General features: G+C 38.0%; 1 protein-coding gene across 1 annotated transcript in view; it reads left to right on the top strand.

Moving 5' to 3' along the window:
* The window catches only part of MAP2K6 (mitogen-activated protein kinase kinase 6), a 133,949-nt gene that overhangs the window by 80,426 nt on the left and 33,276 nt on the right, over window positions 1-20,247 (top strand). Inside the window, exons 2-5 of the mRNA XM_027873098.1 lie at window positions 10,141-10,207; window positions 16,858-16,906; window positions 18,156-18,269; window positions 20,009-20,128. Of these exons, the coding sequence (XP_027728899.1) occupies window positions 10,141-10,207; window positions 16,858-16,906; window positions 18,156-18,269; window positions 20,009-20,128 (350 nt within the window). The remainder of the gene's footprint in view (window positions 1-10,140; window positions 10,208-16,857; window positions 16,907-18,155; window positions 18,270-20,008; window positions 20,129-20,247) is intronic.

Here is a 20,247-nt window from a genome sequence, read left to right as displayed (position 1 = left end):
CTTTCTTTCTTTCTTTCTTTCTTTCTTTCTTTCTTTCTTTCTTTCTTATATGCAGAAGGAAAAGGGAAGTATGCTTTTCCCTTCCACTCTTGGTTGTACTATTAGGTTGATGTATAACCTAGGACAAGGCATTTGTATTCTCTTTGCCTTAGTTTCTCAGTCTGTGAAATTCTAGTAACATCTATTTCCTTTTATAGAGACAGTATGGTATAGTATTTAGATAGGAAGACCTGGGTTCAAATGCTGTCTCTGACAAATAGTGGCTATATGACCCTGGGCAAATCACTTAATCTCTAAGTGCCCCAGGTAACTCTATCAGACTATAAATTGGAGAGTAGATGAAGGCTTTCATTGCATAGTTTGAGTTTCCTCCTCTGGGATATCCCTTTAGCAATGAAATCACTACTGCAATCCCTAACCCTGTCTACTTCCTTAGTTACCACAGAGGCATGCTATTACTAGGCCTTGAGAAAAACTCCTCAAGGGACGTTGAAATCTTGGAGAAAATGTAGAATGTTTAGATTTCTGTTTTCAACTTGACTTGACACAGGGTGAATTTCAGGCTGTACTTGCAAATAAACTCTTGCTTTAGTAAAAAAACAAAACAAAACCAAAACAAAACAACTAGGGTATTAAATCTCCAGAAGGAAGCTTGGTGTTCTAGTGAGTGTTCCTACTGCTGAAAATTCCCAGTATTTATTGAACCCGATTTTTAAAAATCTTACAACATCAATATCTATGTAATAAAATATGTCTAAACCATAGCTAACAGCTCATTTATTTCCAGTAATATTCCATGCAACATCCCAGACAACCAAAGAATTTAAATACTTCTCTAGAGTCTGTTGTAATGGATTTTTATTTGCCAGTTGCTTAGGCAAATCATTCAATTTCTGTGAGTCTCAGTTTCCTCATCTGTAAAATGAAGCATTTGTACCAGATTTCCAGGTCTCTAATCTTACCATCAATCTTAGTATCTTAGAAAAAAATTCATTAGAGTCTTTCTTAGATATCATAAGTGTCTTGGTTGTAGAGATTGGGGGGGGGGAAGTAAATGAATCAGGTTAATATAGGAAATTCAATTTCAGCTTCTAGACTAGCTAAACAAACCAAATGCCTTTTGGGAAACCAAAGTACCTCTTAGGTACTTAAGGTACTTAGGACTTAAGAAAGTACCTCTTAGAAGTTTATATTTCCATAAAATGTAAACTCCATGAGGTTAGGGGCAATTTTGTTTTTGTCTTTGTATCCCCAGCAACTGGTGCAATGCCTTGAACATAGCAGGCATTTAATGAGTGGTTTTTTTTTTTTCCTTCGCTGGGCTATAATGGCCTTGAAATCAAGAAAACTTTGGTTTAAATATCTCTAGTGTATACAAACCCACATGATCCTGGACTTAACCTCTCAGGGCCCTAGGTGAGTGGTTCTCAGCATTTTTTTTTTTGTTTTTTTTTTTTTTGTTTTTGTTCCTCAAACCCTTTTCAATAACAAAACGAATGTTGTGAATTCTGAGGATAATTGAACATACTATTCATAATGTTCTGCAACTATTTGGTGCTTTAGGTGCCATTAGAGAATTTTTATTGAGAACCCTTTGGTGAACCACTAAATGGAACCACTAGTCTCTAGCCAATTCTTCAATTGCAGAGGTGGTACTGGCCCTATGGCAGAAGGAGATGGCTTAGTTGAGAGTTCTCTATACTGATAAAATCACAGGTCCAGTCCTTATGCCCTTTTGTTTTTTACCCAGGATGTCACTGATGTAGGGAACTACCAGTATGGAAATGCTTACCACAAATGCAGGTCCACAAACCATCTTTAACTTATAACCTTGGAGAGTTATTTAGGGACATACAGTTTCACTGCTTTTGCCCAGGGTCAGAGTAGGTATCAGAATTACTTAGGTTAGTAGATATCAGAGGCAGAAATTGAATCCAAGGCTCACACACTATCTCATGCTGCCTCTCAATAAATAGTTATTGAATTAAATTTAGGGAAAGGAAACACAATAGGGAGCAAAAGGCATTCACATATGGCCTTCTGGGTTCATCATCATATTCATTATTATCTAAACCAGAGACTTTTTTACCTGGGATCCATAGACTCTAAAAGGATTCATATATAGATTTTAGAGGATACATGAGCTTGGGTAGGAAACTCTATTTTTGTTTTCATTACCCTCTAATTAAATTATAGCATTCTTTCAATTATTTTAAAAACTGTTCTGATCTGAGGTCATTGCTTTCACCTGACTGCCAATGGGGTCTGTGGCATAACAAAAAAATACATAGGAAGCCATGATCTAAACATACTAATTTGGTGCTATGCTCAGCAAGTGCTTTTCTTCCAAAAACTGATGGAGTATTCTATCATTTTGTTAATAATTACTTGTTTTATGGTATTTTAAGGCTAGAGGAGAAACTATCATCCCAAAACTTGAATGATTCCCTTGACTCAATCTATACTGTATTCATCACCATTTTTGTTTTTTGTGAAGAGATGACAAGAGTGATGACAAGAGTTTTGGAAAAATTGGAGGTTGAAGGGAAATGTTAGTTCATATCTTATGCCTTGATGTTTGCACATATCATCAGAAAATGAAAATTTGTAATCTATAATAAAAACTCCCAGCATTTTTAGATTACTGAAGCATTATTATATTTTAGAGTTTGCATACATTAGAACTCATGGATAATTTGAGCTGTGAACTACTTGTCATCTTTCATGATTTGTCTGAGCAACTAAGAAATACATGAGTATCTTACAAGAATAAGAAAGAACCAGAAAGACCTGGATGATATCAGTTTTGCACCCTTATGTAAATATTCACCTTTTTCTTGATTAAAATCTTGGTTCTTTGCCCTGTGGAATATTCCTAGGGAAGTTTGGGATTTCTGGAAAAGAGTTCTCAAGTTTATCTCTAGATTCCTTAGAGTCTTCCCTAAAAGTACAGAAACTCAAGAAAGAATCTGGTAGATTTTTCTTTGGAATTATAAGCGTTTCTACTGACTCATTAGTTGCCACTTTTCATGGCTCCTGCTTTCTTGTCTTCCCAGGCCCTAGGGCATAACCTGAAGGAGAATGTTAATTATCAATAATGAGTGCATCTTTGCTGATGCCAGATCCAGCAATTTTTTTCTTTCATATGATTGTCAGTTGATTTTAGGGAAACTGACAGTAGGATGTAAGTTCTTAGTGTTCTTTTTCACTTTTGATCTCACTTAGTGCTTTGGGGAAGCTAATCCTGTTGTGAGTTTGAAATGATCCTTGAAGTGTTTGACTTCTACACACCAATAATCACTTCAATATCTTTAACTGTCCTTAAAGCACACTCTTTAAGAACTACAGATTTTGAATATTTCCTTTTTTAAGCATAGTTCATTCTTTAAACACCACAGAATTAAAAGCACAATAAAAGAAAGCAACATCCATATCACATGTATATGGCATCATTCTAACACTGAGCCAATAGTGAATTAACTAAAAGGTGGGAAACCCTGGTTTCATCTGGTCAGGGTCAGATGTTCTGAGTTGGCCTATAATGAATAAAGGCACAGATGCAGGATCACAACACATGTAACAAAATGAAAGCATCAAAATTATTTCATGTCTCAAGTAACTTACATAGCACTGTATTTATGGTTCTGTGGAAAAGCCTAACAAATAGCCATGTTGCGCAGTTTATAACAGAAAGTAGGGTTAAGACTCACTGAAAAGTCCAGAATTCATCCTTTTAAAGAGGCTTGTCATCGTCTTCCTAAGTAGGAAGGCACATGATACAGTTGTAAGAGAAGGCATGTGATACAAGCTGAGTTCCTAAATTTTTCACATTCTGTTTTTTATATGGCATGGAAATGGCTAGAGAAAGAACATAGAGAGTGGCACATTTTGGTCACTTGGCACCTAAAAGATATTGTTCTCTTCTGTGTGGGGTGTGTGTGTGTGTGTGTGTGTGTGTGTGTGTGTGTGTGCTCGTGCATGCATGGGCACGAACATGCACGTCTGTCTTTAAATCCAACACTAAATGCTAGGAATCAGTTGTTGGCACTCTTCCTGGAGTGAGCAGATTGCTTTGAAATCAACTTAGCTGGAAGGTGGACAGCTTATTATTTTTCTTCCTTATAAGAAGTGTTTCTTTCAGCTATGGAAAGTAAGGAAGAAAACAGTTATGTCAAGAAACACTGAGAGGATGGGAGAGGGTGGGAGTAGATTTCTCAAAGATTAGTTTATAGCAAGCATTTAACTTTATATAGGGGTGTCCAAGTATGTATACTTTTCAGCAAGAGCTGGGAAATGTGCCATGAGCCGAGCAGGTTGAATCTGTTCTAACAGATTGATCCCTTGTCTTTCTCAAATCTTCAATCTCAATCAGCTAGCATTCCGTACTACTCGCAAACATGTCCAACTCTCCCTCACCCTGGAAAAAAAATCACTTGACCCTACCACCTCCTCATGCTATTATCCTATATCTCCTCTCACAGTGAAACTTAAAACAACAGCAACATACATCAACAGCATCACAAAAAACTGTTTACTCCCAGTGCCTCTACTTCGTATCTTCTTACTCACTTCTCAGACCTTTGCAATCTGACTTCTAAACTCATTGATCCACTGATATTGTTGATCTCCAAATTGACCAGTTGCCAAATCCAATGGATTTTCCCTCAAAACTCACTTGTCTCTATCTCTATGAAGCCCATGATAGGTTGACCATCCTTTTCCTCCCAGGTAATCTCTCTCTCTCTCTTTTTTTTTTTGTGACATTAGTCTTGCTTGGTTTTTCCACCTGTCTGCTCCTGCTCCGTCTCTGATGCCGGATCATCATCCATATCACACATTCTAACTGTGGGTATTGTCCCAGAACTTCTCCTACCTGAAACCTTTCTTGATGCTTCTTGCTAGTGCTACTGCTGCCTTCTCCCCAATATTATCCTGTGTCTCAAGACTACTTGAGAGCGGGGACTCTGAATTTGCATGCCCAGCACTTACTACAGTTCCTGGAGCATAATAGGAATGAAATATATGCGTGTTAATTGATTGTTCATTACCACCTTCTGAGGCACAGTGTGATCTCTGGAGTGAAAAAAAGAATGGCTTTTGTTGGATTCCTTTCCCTTAGTCCTTTTGCAGCTATCAAAACCTATTAGAGCTGTTGCTATTTCAGGTTTCTTAACCTATGGGATAGAACAACCAGCTAATTAGCGAATGATGTGGAGTTGGTTATTTGTGCTATGCTGGCTTTGTTTACATGTTTTGTTTTGTTTTTTTTTTTTCTTTTTAAAGAAGACTAGGTCAGTTTGTGTTGGTTGCTGGAGTTGAGGTATTATAAAATCTTAGGTATCAGTAAACTTCAAGGTATTTTAATAATGACATTCATTTAGTACTTTAAAATTTGCAGTTTGCTCTTTACATATATTATTCCATTTTGTAGTGAGGTAGACAGTACATGTATGATCTCCGCACTTGACAGATAAGGACCTTTAGGTCAGACAGGTTACACAGTTATTATGTCATAGGTAAGATTTGAACTTAGATCTTTCTGGCTCCAGATCAGCATTCTATCTATTATTATCCCACATAGCTTTTCATTTTCTCTCTGTAGATTAATTATGTCTATTTTCTCCCATCTGTTAGCTTGTTTGTCTATAGTTATTTGAATATTGTCTCCTCTATTACACAGTTGAGCTCTTTGAGAGCAGAGGCTGTCTTTATCTTTTTAATTTCACTGCTTGGCACAATGCCTGGTATATAGTAGGATCTTAATAAATGTTTATGGACTGACAGGAAGGAAGGTGAAGTAGACAAAGGGGGATGAAGGTATTGTGGTTGGGAAGTGAAAAGAAGAGGACTCTGAGATCTGTCATTCTTATCATTTGTGTAATCCATTGGTGTTTTGGTTGTACATAACTTTCTGCCTGTCTGCCAAATGATTGCCCTTTGGTGAATGTTCCCTTGAATTTTGCGTTGAATTTTCATTTATTTGATGGAGTAAAGGGACTAATTGTTCCATAAGACAGAGTTTATCAATACATTTGTCCAGTAAGTGGCTTTTTCTCTTTGCACAGGAGTTTAGATAGCTCACAAATTAAATTGGGGAAAGAGAAAAGACTTCAGTAGATTCCCTCACCAGTAGAGCATATCTCTTCTTAAATAGTATATGATACATACCCACCCTGCCCCAAATTCCACACATACAAAATATGCAGTGCAGCACTCTTTGTGGTAACAAAGAGCTAGAAATAAGGTGAGTGCCCATCTCAGTTGGAGAATGGCTGAAGAAATTTTGGCATATGAATGTGACAATATAACAAATTTTAAAATGTTTAAAGAGGGAACTGAAAAAAAAACCATGGCAAGTTTTAAATAAATAAACAGAATCAAAAGAACAACGTGCACAATGACTGTTACAATGTAAATGAAGAGATCATTAAAAGGAAGCCAGACTCTGAGTAATGGAAAACCAACAATGATTCCAGAGAATAGCTAATGGAACATTATATTCCCAAGTGGGAGACTACAAGGGTAGAATCTCACATAGATTGTTAGATGTGGTAACTGTGTTGGTTATTTTTTTCTTAACTATTTGCCTTTTTTTTTTTAAATAAGAGAGGGTTCAATTATAGGTTTGTATTTATTATGCTTGGAAATAAGTTTGCTGTTAAAACAAAAAGTATAAAAATAATAGTACGTAACTTTCTAAGAGCCAGTTTTGAGTCCTTTTCATAGACAACACCTTTTTTTTTATGAACAAAGAAGTGAAAAAGACTTTATTAAAGACTTGGTATATGCCAGGCACCCTCTGGCTCTAACTACAAAGAACAACAGACTACCTGTCCTTAAGAAGCTTATTCTAATAAGGGAAGCCTACACATAATAGGGGAGTGGTTGCCAGGAAGGGTGTTTTGGTGGAAGTCACAGGGATCTTAAGATTGTAGATTTTGAATTAGAAGGGATCTCAGAATTTTATCTAGTTCAGTTTTACAGATGAGGAAACTTAGGCCCAGAGAGGTTAAGTGATGCCCAAGGTCATATAGATAGTAACTTGGTTGGTCATACACATATATAGTCAATCACAACAAATTTCTACATGGGCCATGTTATTAAAAAAAATATTTTCCATTCTTAGTCTTTCACCTCTATTTCAGGAGATGGGTGGCATATTTCATCATCAGTTCTCTGGAATCTTGATTGGTAATTATGCTTGTAATGGTTTAAGACAATAGTATTCCATAACATTTATATACCCTAAGTTTATCTATTAATCAATTTATGGGCAACTCCTGAAATTCCCATTCTTTGCCAACTCAAAAAGAACTACAAATATTTTTGTACACCATTAGAATCTGTTTTGCTTAGGACTAATTCTTCCTTTTGGGCAGTGAGGTGACGCAGTGGATAGAGGGCTGAGCCTGGAGTCAGGAAGACTCATCTTCCTGAGTTCTGAGTTCAAATCTAGTCTCAGACACTTATTAGCTTTGTGACCCTGGACTAGTCATTTAACCCTGTTTGCCTCGGTTTCCTTATCTATAAAATGATCAGGTGAAGGAAAAAACAAACAGTTCAAGTGTCTTGCAAAGAAAACCTCAAATAGGGTCATGAAAAGTCAGACATGACTGAAAACGACAGAACAACAACAAATCCCTCCTTTTATTTGCTGTCTTTCCTTCCTATTTCACTGTTGAGTGAAATGTATTTCTGTACCCAACTTTGTGTGCGTGTTGCATATTCTTCCTTCTTTTGACTTGCCTTCTTACTGTAGCATTTCTGAAGGGAAAGTTAGGGATGGTCCTGTTGCTACTTTCTTGGGAGTATTGAGTGTTGTGCAGGATCTCAGGGATAGATTGGAGACCTGCAAACTTTCAGTGATCCCAAAGTGGTCTGATCCAGGACAAAGTCTGATTGTTGCCCCTCTGGTCTGAGCTCTGCAAGTTCTTGACTGATTTAGGTCAGTGTAAGAGTAGATTGCTGCTGGACTCCGTCTAAGAGGTAGAATTGTAGGCTCCCTTTTTGTCTGGGCTTTTTGCCCTATTTATTTCTCCACAGGCTAGCCTTACACCTTGTGGTCTGAGCCACACCACTGCTGCCGCTCTGCTGGCTTCTGAACTTGCTTCTTTCTCTATGCATTGCCCAGGGACTCCCTACTTGGGAATGCCACTGTTCTCTTCTCACTCTGCCCAGGATCTGCACCCTGGGACTGGGCAGTGGGCTATAAAGCTGCCAATTCACACCTGTAACCATCATAGGACCCTGGTGTGGGTCTGGGGATGCCTCACATGGGTCTGAGACCTTCTGTTGACCTGGTATACAGCCTCTCTCTAGGTGTTGGAATGCTCTGTTGCAGTGTGCTCCTGACCCAATTTTGTTTCCAGTGTTCACTCACCTCCTTGTCTGTCTTCCTAAGCTGACATGGGCTGCGCTAAGGACTCATTATGATTTTTTTCCCCATCAGGATTTAATCTGATGTATTTTCTAGATCTTTTAGGGGAAATTTGTGGAGAGAAACTCAGTGTATTGCTTTCCTTTACTCTGCCATCTTGGCTTGGCCTCCTACACCACATTTTCCAATGGTTTTGCTCTTCTATTGTATGAGGTTGAGAATGGCAAAAGGACAATGTTGTTTTCTTCTTCTTTAGCCATTGTCTATGACCTGTGAAATATCAGCTCTCTATGCCATTTGTCACTCAAAAGGTAAAGGCCAAGTGATTCATTTGAGTAGGAGGAAAAACAAGCAAAAGGTAATGCCGATATAGTGTGTGACTCAGGTGCAGAAAGATACATGGGAGAAGTAACCTCAGGATCATAGAATTTTGAGCTAGAAGTAAGAAGAGAAATCCTCTAGTCTTACCTCCTCATTTTATAGACAAAGGAGCTAATAAGTAGAGAGCTTTTTGTAGTTGATAGAGTGCTGGACTTGGAGTCAGGAAGACCTGCTAGGTCCAAATCCCATCTCTGATGCTTATTAGCTGTATTTTGTTGTTCATTTGTTTCAGTTGTGTCTGACTCCTTGCAACTCCATTTGGGGTTTTCTTAGCAAAGATACTTGAGTGGTTTGCCATTTCCTTCTCCAATTCATTTTACAGATGAGGAAACTGAGGCAAACTTGGCCAGGGTTACACAGCTAATAAGTATCTGAGGCTGCATTTGAACTCAGGTCTTCCTGACTAGCTACTGTGTCACCTACCTGCCCTTAGCTGTATGACACACTGTAAATTACTGAGGCTCTTTGAGCCTTAGTTTCTTCCTCTGTAAAGTGGGGATAATAATACCAATAGTACCTATCTCACAGAACTGTCATGGTGATTAAAAGAGACAATGTTTATTAAACATTTTATCAATTTTAAAGTTCTGTATAATTATGACTTGTGCCCAGGTCGTACAGGAACACATCCAGAGTTCCCCACAAATGTGAAGATCATAGAAGCATCTCTAAGCATCTAGTCCAACCTACTCATTTTGTAAAGAAGGGAATGAGGCCCAGATAAGTAAAGTAAAATGTCCAGGGTCGCATAGATAGTAAGTAGGAGAGCTAGGATTTGAACCTACTTTTTTTTCCTGACACAGAATCCAATGTTCTACAAAACACTGCAAATCCAGGTTTTTGTTTTTGTTTTTTTAACTTGCCTGCCCTACCTGTCTATAGTGGCTGCAAGAGTAGGACAAAGCTAACAATTGAATTAGACTAACATTTAGTAAGAGCCTGCTGTGTATGGAACACTGTGCTAGGCACTGGGGGACGTCATAAGCCTAGATAAGACATGCTTCCTGTACTCATAGGGAATACAGTGTAGTTTGGGGAAAGCATAGGAAATATTATAACTAAAATACAAAGGAACACATAATCAGCTATGTATCACATCAGGTCTATGGGAAAGGGAAAGGTGGTCATCAGCTGTAGGTTGCAGGGGGAGGGAGGATCAGGGAAGGCTTTCTGGAGCAGGTTTTGGGGTTTTGTTTGGGCTTTGAAAGATGAGAAGAAATTCACTCGGTGGAATTGAGGAGAGGTGGTGGTCCTGTAACCATGGGGGTTAGCAGGTCAAAGCGGTTTTCATGTAGGTGCTGTCCTGTATTCACTTTACCTACCTTTGCCTCCATTGCTCGTATTTTCTTGTCTTAACTTTTTTTGTGGTTTCTTCTCCATAGGCAGGAAGCGGAACCCTGGGCTGAAGATTCCAAAAGAAGCATTTGAACAACCTCCGACCACTTCGGCGTAAGTTTTCAGAACCTTGTTGCTTACCTGTCACAAGCTCTTAGAGACCATTGGATAATTTGTGCATATTTATGTAGGTGACCTGCTGATACTAGGAAGGGCTTCCCTTAGAAAGGTCTATTCTAGAGAGGGTGTGGGATGCTCAGTTGGTTACTTTATTGTTTCAAATCCATGTGATTCAATTACTGGAGGCACTTCCTCTGCCAGTGCAGATTGAGAGATACTGTGAGTATATAGTCATTATATACTATATTATAATGCTTAAGAGCTACTGTGACCAAAAGATTCATCATTTGGGAGCAAAACTGATGATGAGTCTGTCTAAACGTGGCTAGGCTGGTCCTTGGATAACAGTTGGCTTTAGAATCTATCGCTGTGCCACTAGGTTATCTCAGAGCTTACGATAGCTTTTGAGAACCCAGGTTTACCTCAATACCGTGATGAGGCACTGGAGGAGGAACTTAGAGAGGAATTTCCTAGAGGCAGCTAGGTGATATAATTGGACCTGGAGACAGGAAGACCTGAGTTCATACCTTAGCCTCAGATACTTACTAGTTGTATGAGCCTTGGACAGTCACTTAATCTATGCCTGCCTCATTTTCCTCAACTGTAAAATTGCATCTACTTCCCAGGCTTGGGGTGAGGATAAAATGCAAACCTTAAAGCCTTATGTAAATTATAAAATTCCCTGGTTAAAAGACTGAGCCCTGCCTGAATGTCATTGGATGCAGCCAATAGGTATGGTAGGGTCTCCTCTCCTTCTCCAAACCTGTCTGCCTAGTTTCCTATACTCCTTCATGGAATTAGATTCTTTTCCCACCCACCCCCCCATCCCCTTCCCTGGAGGGTGGGGAAGGGTACTGTGAACCTTTCAGTCAGTAAGAGATTATTAATCTTTCCTTTATATCCTACTCATGGACATCCTTTTATAGTCCCTTGTTTATATGCCCTACCAGTGCATCTAGGTAGAATTCAGTATGCTATAGGGTAAAGAACATTTGACTGAAAGTCAGTGGACCTGGGCTCTAGTCCTGGCTTTGTCACTGATTAGCTGGGTGGCCTTGGTTCCTCATTCTGGGTCACAATTTCCTCATCACTAAAATAATAGAGATGCCTAGATGTCCAACAATAGGGGAATGGTTAAACAAATAGTGGTACATTAATGAAATGAAATACTATAATGCAATTAAGACTGAAGAATGCAAAGAAATCTAGAAAGACATTTGTGCAAGAATTCAAGGTGGAAAAAGTGACTGGAAGAATGGATGGCACATTAACTGCAAACATATGAGGGAAAGTAAATAAGAATGAATGGACAAACAATTTTGATGGGTACGTGCAGTGACTGATACAGCATTGTGAGATTTTGTTATTGAAATTAATTTAAAGGTCAGGAGTAACAGCAAGTTTTTGGTTTGTATTGATATTTAATGTTAAATTTTTAATGTAACTATTAAAACACAATAGGGTTGAACTATAAGAGTGCTGAGGTTTCCTGCAGCTGTACAAGTTTTTTTTTTCCTTTTAGAGTATACGGATGATAGGGAGATACATTGTATATATTCATAAATTGATTTATTTAATTTTAAAGTCCTTGAAGTTCAAGTTGAATTCCTTAAGATCCCTATCCTAATCCTCTACCATTTGAACTTTTATGTCCTCTTCCACCCCACCATGTGTATTCTGGCCAATTTTGCAAGACGGCAGGTTAATTCTCACACGGCTTTTCTACTTGCTGTCTTAACATCACACACAGAAAGAAATATACTGGCACCTGCTCTTCCCCCTCTTAATTTTGTCCTCTGAATACTGTTTGTTTGGGTACATGCTCTAGAATCATGAATGTCAACCAGCTTTTGCTGACTTGGATTTCCAAGTCATCCCCTAACATGGTGTGAATGGGCCATTCTTTTGCATGGTAGAAGAATGGATAGCTAAGAAGACTTTGGCAGAAGAAGAAAGCAATTGATTAGTGACTGAGGAAGAAGTAGGACTCTACATTTCTGTGTCTTAGAATAAGGAACTGGTTATTGAATATGAGAATAAATGTGTGCTTAATTCAATTCAGCAGTCATTTATTAGTTACTTAACTATGTTCAAGATACTGTACTAGGTACTAGGAATACAAAGCCAGAGCCAAAATCTTCCTACTCTCAAGAAACTTGCATGCTATTGGGAATAGGGTGGGAAAGATACAACATGTAGATAGGCAAGCATTATATGTGAGAGAATGGTGGGGGAAAGGAGAGAATAGAGTACTCTTGGAATATCTCGGAATTTTGTTTTATGTTTTGAGGGCAATTCAAGTCAAATCAGTAAGCATATATTAAGTGCCAACTATGTATGTGCAGGCCTATACTAAATGCTGGGGATACAAAGAAAGGCAAAAACACTACCTGTTCTTAAAGCTCTTATGGTTTAGTGGAGAAGACAATATGTAAATAACCAGGTTCAAACAAGATACGTATGGGATAAATTGGAGATACTTTCAGAGGGAAGGCACTAGTGTTAAGAGGAATTGAGGGAGGCTCCTGGTAAAATGTAGGGTTTTAGCTGGGACTTGAAAGAAGCTAGAGAAGCCAGGAGACAGAGATGAGGAGGGAGAAAATTCCAGGAAGCATCTTTGTTAGGCATGAGGTTTTGCCTCAAGGAGATCCAAGTTTTAGACAGAAGATAAAGAACATCCTTTCCCATATCTTGTAACATTAAAGTATCCAAGGCAAACTATTATGACCAATCCTAGAGAAGGCGCTATTACAATATAATCTGCTAGTTTTGGGGACTTTCACTTCCTGCTTTTGGTCAATTTGATGGCTACAAAGACCTGAAAATAAATGAGCTGATTAATATTAGAAGTATAGAGAGTTAGGTTAGGAGTCAGATAACCAAATTTTATTCTCAGTTCTGTTCCAAATTGTGTAACTTCAGGGAAGTTTCATTCATATAAATTCAACAAATGTTGGATTGAGCACTTAACTATGTAAGGGTACTATGCTAGGAGGGGATGGAGAGATGAATAAAATATGCCCAACACTCAAACTTACAATGTAGTAGGGGGAGTTTTTTGCGGGGGAGGAAGAAGGGAGAATTTGGACCTGAGTTCCCAATGTGCTAACTTCCTTCATCAATGTAGAGCAACTTATCTCTAATTTGTAGTCTTATGAAGTTGTTTAAGTCAATGAGAAGTTACTTGCCTTATCTATTGGTTGCCAGTATATGTCAGATATGGGGCTTGCACCCATATCTCCCTAACTCTAAGTCTAGACTAACAGCTACAAATAACTATAACATAAAACTGCAATTTCTTTGTGCCCCAATTTCTCTCATCTATAAAATAACAGAACATTTTTTTAATTAGGCAAAGGTTTTATGATATTAATATAGACATATACACTCATTGGATTTTGAAATTGTAAGGAAGGTTAGAGATTATTTAGTTCAACTTTATTTCGCACATTAAACTGAAGGCTAGAGAAACCAAGCAACTTCCCAAGATCACATAGTTCCTTAATTCTCAGACAATATATTCTCTTTCCAGGACTGTGTTGCTGCTATTTGAAAATGCCTTGTGCTTTTAGAAAGGGAAAATCATTATAATGTTGTTTTTGTTGATCATATGATTCAAAAATATTTGTCCTTATTCTTAAACATCATTATAGTTAATGCAAATGGCAAAATAAACTTTCAAGGTGAAGAATGGGCTATGGAGTTTTAGAAATGTAACACGGCAAAATCTTCTTAAAGAATTCCCCTAAAGTTCAAATTATATGTAAATGCCATTGCTAATTCTGTTACAAACCTGTGCATGTGTGTATAGTAAACACACACACACATTTTTTAAGGTAATTATGGGGGTAGGAAAGATTAGTTTCATTTTCTTTATAAATAGAAATATTAATAACCTTGGGTTTTGAGGTCAAAAGAAAGATAGTCATTATCTCAGATTCAGTTTTTATTTTTTTATATTTTCAGATCCCTATTATTTAGTAATATTTAATGAAGTTTTAATAACCTTCCTTTTTTTCCCTTAAAAATAGTCAATAAGGATAGGAGCTTATCAGAATGGGGTAAGGAAAATCTGCAGTCTTTGAGTGGGATATTGCAGAGAGTATGTGTATGTGCACATGAACTTCTGATTTGGAATTCCCTTCCAGAAAGACCAGAAAAATATACCTCTAGAGCCAGTTCCAATCTGGAGGTTCAGGTTTATCATTGTCTTTTACCTGCTGTTGCCTGTTCTATATTGTTTTTACCTATGAACAATGCCTTTTAAAAAATAACTTATTATTTTTATCATGGTTGTTTTCCTTTATAGGGATAAGGACTAGACCTCTGATTTTATTGGTGTAGGGAACTTATGAATGAGGAAACTCCCTCTATCAATACAGGTTGGCACCATTTGTTGCAACTTATAGTCCCAGAGTGTTGCCTGGGGTACTGAGGGGTTAAGTGACTTTGCCAGGGCCACACAACCAGTATGTGTCAGAGGAGGTAGTTGATTCCGGGCCTTCCTGGCTGTGAGGCTAGTATTCTATTATGTCACAATACATGCATACTGATGTATAGTTTTGTATGTTTTGTTTCTATCTGGTAGGGAAAATCTATCCATTGATGCAGTTCTGCAAATAGTTTATAACTTAGAAATAACTGCAACGAAATAATTACAGTGTTATTTCAGGCACTGAGAGTAGTTTGCCCATGATACTAGTGTGTGATCAGAGTGAATGTGTGTATCAGAGGCACATTGACTCCAAAGATATGCTCTCTATCCACTATGCCATGATACCTTTCCTCTTAGACTTACTTTTTGTAAATAGTTGCAAGGTCTCCAATGAAGCATGTGGTACTGTAATAAACATTTTTTTTCTACTGATAGGGCCAAGATAGGTACCTTTTAGTTGGTGGAAAGGGACTTGAAACATAGGGAGGGGGGTGGCAGTTCATATTTTCCCTAATGGAGAAAAATCAAGAAACTAGCAGTTGTTTTTTCGCCTAGGGGAACTTTTTGAATGATAGGTGCTTAATAAATAGAACACTGGAACTGGATTCAAATCCTGGTTGTACTGCTTACTGCCTGTGTGACCTTGTCAAGTCACTTAACATCTCCAAGGATCACTTTTCTCATCTGCAAATTGAGAAGGTGGACCAGATGATCTCTGTTTCCAAATCTTATAATCCTAAATACCTTTTTATTGGACTTGAGGCAGCAAGCTGTGCAGCTAGAAAAAGCAATGTTCTGGAAATCAGGAAACCAACATTCTATTCCAACTTTTGCCATGTGCCATTGGGACCTTGGGAAAGCAGCTTAACTCCTGGGCCTTAGTTTCCTCATCTTTAAAATGTGGGAGTAAGATTAAATGAAACCTAATTTTCTTGGTCCAAAGCTTTTTTTTTTTATGATCATCTCTGGGGGAAAAAAGGGTTAAATGAAAAGCATGTTGATGTTCTTGGTAAGAGGATTAGGGACTAGGGTTTCGGATTAGGGTTTCAATAATTCATTACTACAAGCATACATCTTATTCTTAGAGAATATTAACACAAATGTATGTATCATGAAGAATCTGGAAGCCAGTATTTTGAATAATCACAGAATTTCAGAGTTGGAAAGGATGACCTCAGTGGCTCTGTACTCTAACCAATATATGAAAAAAAGAATTTGCACTATGCCACATACCTGGCAAGTGGTTTTCCAGCTTTTGCTTGGTGATGCCAAATTATCTACTATTTCTGGAGGTAGCCCATTCCACTTTTTCATAGCTGTAATGCTTAGGAATTTTTTCTTTACCTAAAACTTATGTATGCCTATTTGCCATTTTCAACCATCACTTTTGGTTTTTCTATCTGCGGTCAAACAGAATAAACCTATTTCTTTTTCAGCAAGAGTGCTTTTCCATATTTGAAAACCATTATCTTGTGCCTCCTGAATCTTTTTTTTTTTTTAGGCTAAACATCCCCAGTTCCTTTGACTTTCCTTATATGCCATGGACTTACCATTCGGTTTGTCCTCTTTTGTGTTGATAATACCATGTTTCTCCTTTTTAGGAATTATGTATATTGTTTTGATCTTCCCTATCACAAAGATGCTTCTCTGTGGTCATTGTTTTTCTTTGTTGCTTTTTGCTCATATTGTTTGCCTTTTTTTTCTGGCTTTTGAAGTTGATGGGCTAGGGGCCTGGTTACTGGTTTTGTGTGTTGGGGCCTCAGGTGTTGGCAGCTGGAGGCATCTGGTAGCTTAGCTGGTGCTAAGCTGGAACTGGTGGTGGTGCCTGGTGTGCGCCTGGTGTTGGCGCTTGCCTGCTCCACTGCCCTAAGGCTTAGGATCTCCTGCTGGTTTGCTGAGGTGGGGCTTGCGTCTGGCTTGCTGGAATGCCTCCTATCCTGTACTGATCTCCTTCAGCCACAGCAAGAGAGACCTTTCCTGTTAATCCCCCCAGCCTCCCGAGCTAAAAGTCTGCTGCACTTTGTCTTTCTTCAGGCTCCACTATTTCATGATTTTTCCTGGGGTAATATTCTCTGGGTTTTTCAAGGTCAGTAAGGGAGGGTGAGAGTGACTTACTGCTTACTCTGCCATCTTGGCTCCTGGAAGTCAAAATAGGTCAGAATTATGTATATTGTGAAGATTTCTAACATTTAATGTTCTTTTTTTATAGGCCTCCTCGGGATTTAGATTCCAAGGCTTGCATCTCAATTGGAGATAAGGTGAGAGCAAGTCATATAATCCAGGTAATACCTGGAGTTAGGCTTTTCCACATGTATACTTTCCCACAAAATTTCAGTTCCACAAACATTCATTAAACACTAACTACATATAAGGCACTGCTAGGTGGTGAGAATACAAAGATGGAAACAAAACAATACATACCCTCAAGAAATTTAACTTCTACTGGGCGGATACGATATCCACACAAGTAAGTACAAAGTCTATACAAAATAAGGAAAAGAATGCTAATAACTGGGAAGGGGGGATGAAGAGAGTCATCAAATAGAAGGTAACACCTGAACAATACTTTGAAGGGAGCTAGGGTCTACAAAGGCAGAGGTAGGAAGGGAAGTACATTTCAGATGTGGGGTACCACTTACACAAATGCATAGAAGTGGGATAATATTGGGAGTATGGAGAATAGCTAGTAGGCCAGTTTGATGGGAATTATTTTTAATTTAAGTCTGTGTAACACACTGGAGTGGCAGCTAGGTGGCACCATAGTGCATAGTGTTCCTGGCCTGGAATTAGGAAGACTCATCTTCCTTAGTTCAAATCTGGCCTCAGACACTTACTAGCTGTGTGACCCTGAGCAAGTCACTTAACACTGTTTGCCTCAGTTTCCTCATCTGTCAAATGAGCTGGAGAAGAAAATGGCAAACCACTCCAGTATCTTTTCCAAGACAACCCCAAATGGAATCATGAGGAATCAGATACAACTGAAAAGGACTGAACTACAGCAACAATATATTGGAGGTTGTGGCTCCTGAGAGGCTTGTGTGGGGAGAAAAGTGGTGTGTGTAGAAATGTTTATACTATGCATGGTGAGGCAGAACATAACAATTGTAGTCCTGTTGGAAAATTATAGTCCTGTGTTTGAGGGGAAAAAAAAAAGCAAATTTCCTTGAGCAGGAGTAGCTTGAGGCATGAATACAAACTTTAGTTGGCAATATATGATAAATTTCAAGCTTAGTCAACACAATGTGACTGGATTCTCCATCCTTCCTCTACTTCTCCTCCTCTTTCTAGAATTAACTAAGTAAAATCAAATCATTTAAAGTCTCTACTAGAGTATGGTGGGTACTATGACAGGCCCTGAAGTGGTCTGTTACTAAGATCTCATTTGGATCTTCTTGCCTGAAGCTGTTGATTCACCATCCTAGAACACTTTCTACCCAGAAACCTTTTCTTCATTGCTTGTAGAAGTTGAGCAGAGTCTATAGTAATTTACTTTTTTCTCTCCTCTAGAATTTTGAAGTGAAAGCTGATGACCTGGAGCCTATAGCAGAACTAGGACGAGGTGCATATGGGGTGGTGGAGAAGATGCGACATATGCCTAGTGGGCAGATCATGGCGGTGAAGGTAGAGTGAGATTATCCAGATGTTTTATGTGTATGTGTGCTTATTTTTCCATTTAACTTAAGATCCATCCATTTTGGAGGAATAATCCTGCCTTGAGAGTGTTTAAAAAAAAGAATCTTTAGGGGTAGCTAGGTGGCACGGTGGATAGAGCACTGACCCTGAAGTCAGAAGGACCTGAGTTCAAATCCAGCTTCAGACCAAACACTTGACACTTACTAGCTGTGTGACCCTGGGCAAGTCACTTAACCCCAATTGCTTAAAAAAAAAACCCAGCAACTTTGACTTCTTAGGAGAATTGGCACATAATGGTCAGGGAATGGGTCTTCAACCATCTTTGAAGTGGACTTCATCATTATTGGCTTTGAAAAAACAAACAACAGTCACATGGCAGCATTGACTCTAATATGAGAGATAGTGTGGTGTAGTGGATAGAACACTAGAGTCATGAGGTTCAGTGATTTGTCATTTCACTTGTCCAAGCCTCAGTTTCCTCATCTATTAAAATGAGAATAATAATGGCATCTGCTTCACAATTCTTGTGTGAATAAAATTCTCATTTATAAAAAATCCTCATTTGAAATATATTTAAAGCACTTTACAAACCTTAATTGTGTTGTTATTATTATTATAAAATTTAGTACTAAGAAGAAGAAAACTTTCACATGCATGGACATGGTGAAGGACTCTCCTTCAGAGTGTAATTTTTGCAAAATTTATGCAAATAGCTATCAAACTTTTTTTTAAAAATGTGGTTTTAAAAACCACTAGTATCTTCAATGACAAGAAATCAAGAAAATTTGAGAACAGTATATCTAGTAGATAATAACAGAGCTGTTGTAAAGAACGTCTGTAGTCAGATAATCCAAGTCATTTTTACCCAAGTTGTGAAAAATAGCTGAGGGTGCTATCATAACAAGGACTTCAGTGTCAAACTGATTATTTTGACTAAATATTCAAGAGAATATGAGATCTTAGTGATATTGCATTAATTCACATTTTGCTACAAACTAGATGTTCCTTTTAGGTCTCTGAAAAACGTGGGCGTTGGTGCTGGTTGTTGTCCTTTCTTTTAAGAAATTTATGTTGTTAGACTAAATGATTCCTTCACTCATTTTTGACTCCTTGTACACATTTATTCTCTTATATGTACTCTATGAAAGGTGAATAGTCTGTGTTTTTTCTTTAGCTCCCCAGAAATCAGTAGTTTGTGATATCTATAAAAATTTGAGTGCTGGTTGAATCTTCTACAATACTTACTTCAAATACAGGGTTTTTCTTTTTAAGGGATAAATTAAAAAGAAAAATGTGGCCTGTTGACTTCTTAGAACCCTAATTTAGTTTAAGCTTAAATTTTTCCTTGTAATTGCCTTTACAGACTTAGAAAGCAAGAATCATTAAGAAATTCTTAAAATGTTTTAGGTACAACTCCAAAATTTTCCCAGTTTTTGGAAGAATTAAAAAAAACCATTAGATGAAAATACAAATTACTTACTGATTCCTCAAAAGATATTACCAGCTAGTTTTTCCATTGCAAATTGCTCAAGTGTGTCAAATGAATGACATGGCATATCTCACTATATCATGACTCATTTGAAGTGAGGAGCTCTTTGAATTGCCTTGTCTTTTAGAAGGCCCATCTAGAAGTCATCTATTATTTTAGAATGGGAAAGCTCAAGTTCCATGCCCTGACTGTCGCCAAGAAGAATAACCATGAATTTTCCCCATATATTTTCATTTAGCGAATCCGAGCAACTGTGAATAGCCAGGAACAGAAGAGGCTACTGATGGACCTGGATATCTCCATGAGGACAGTGGATTGCCCTTTCACAGTCACCTTTTATGGTGCACTCTTCCGGGAGGTAGGTAGTTCACCTGTTAGGAGTTTTCAAAGGATGGGGTTTACCGGATAAATAACTACTTTGTCAGAAATTTGTCCATATGTAAAGAACACTCAGGACCATTATCATTCTTTTCAGTA

Source organism: Vombatus ursinus, unplaced genomic scaffold (assembly GCF_900497805.2).
Source record: "Vombatus ursinus unplaced genomic scaffold, bare-nosed wombat genome assembly UNPS02014801.1, whole genome shotgun sequence".
In the NCBI taxonomy this organism is placed as follows: Eukaryota; Metazoa; Chordata; class Mammalia; order Diprotodontia; family Vombatidae; genus Vombatus; species Vombatus ursinus.
The sequence above is the reverse complement of the archived record's forward strand: the minus strand, read 5'-3'. Positions and strand labels throughout refer to the sequence as shown.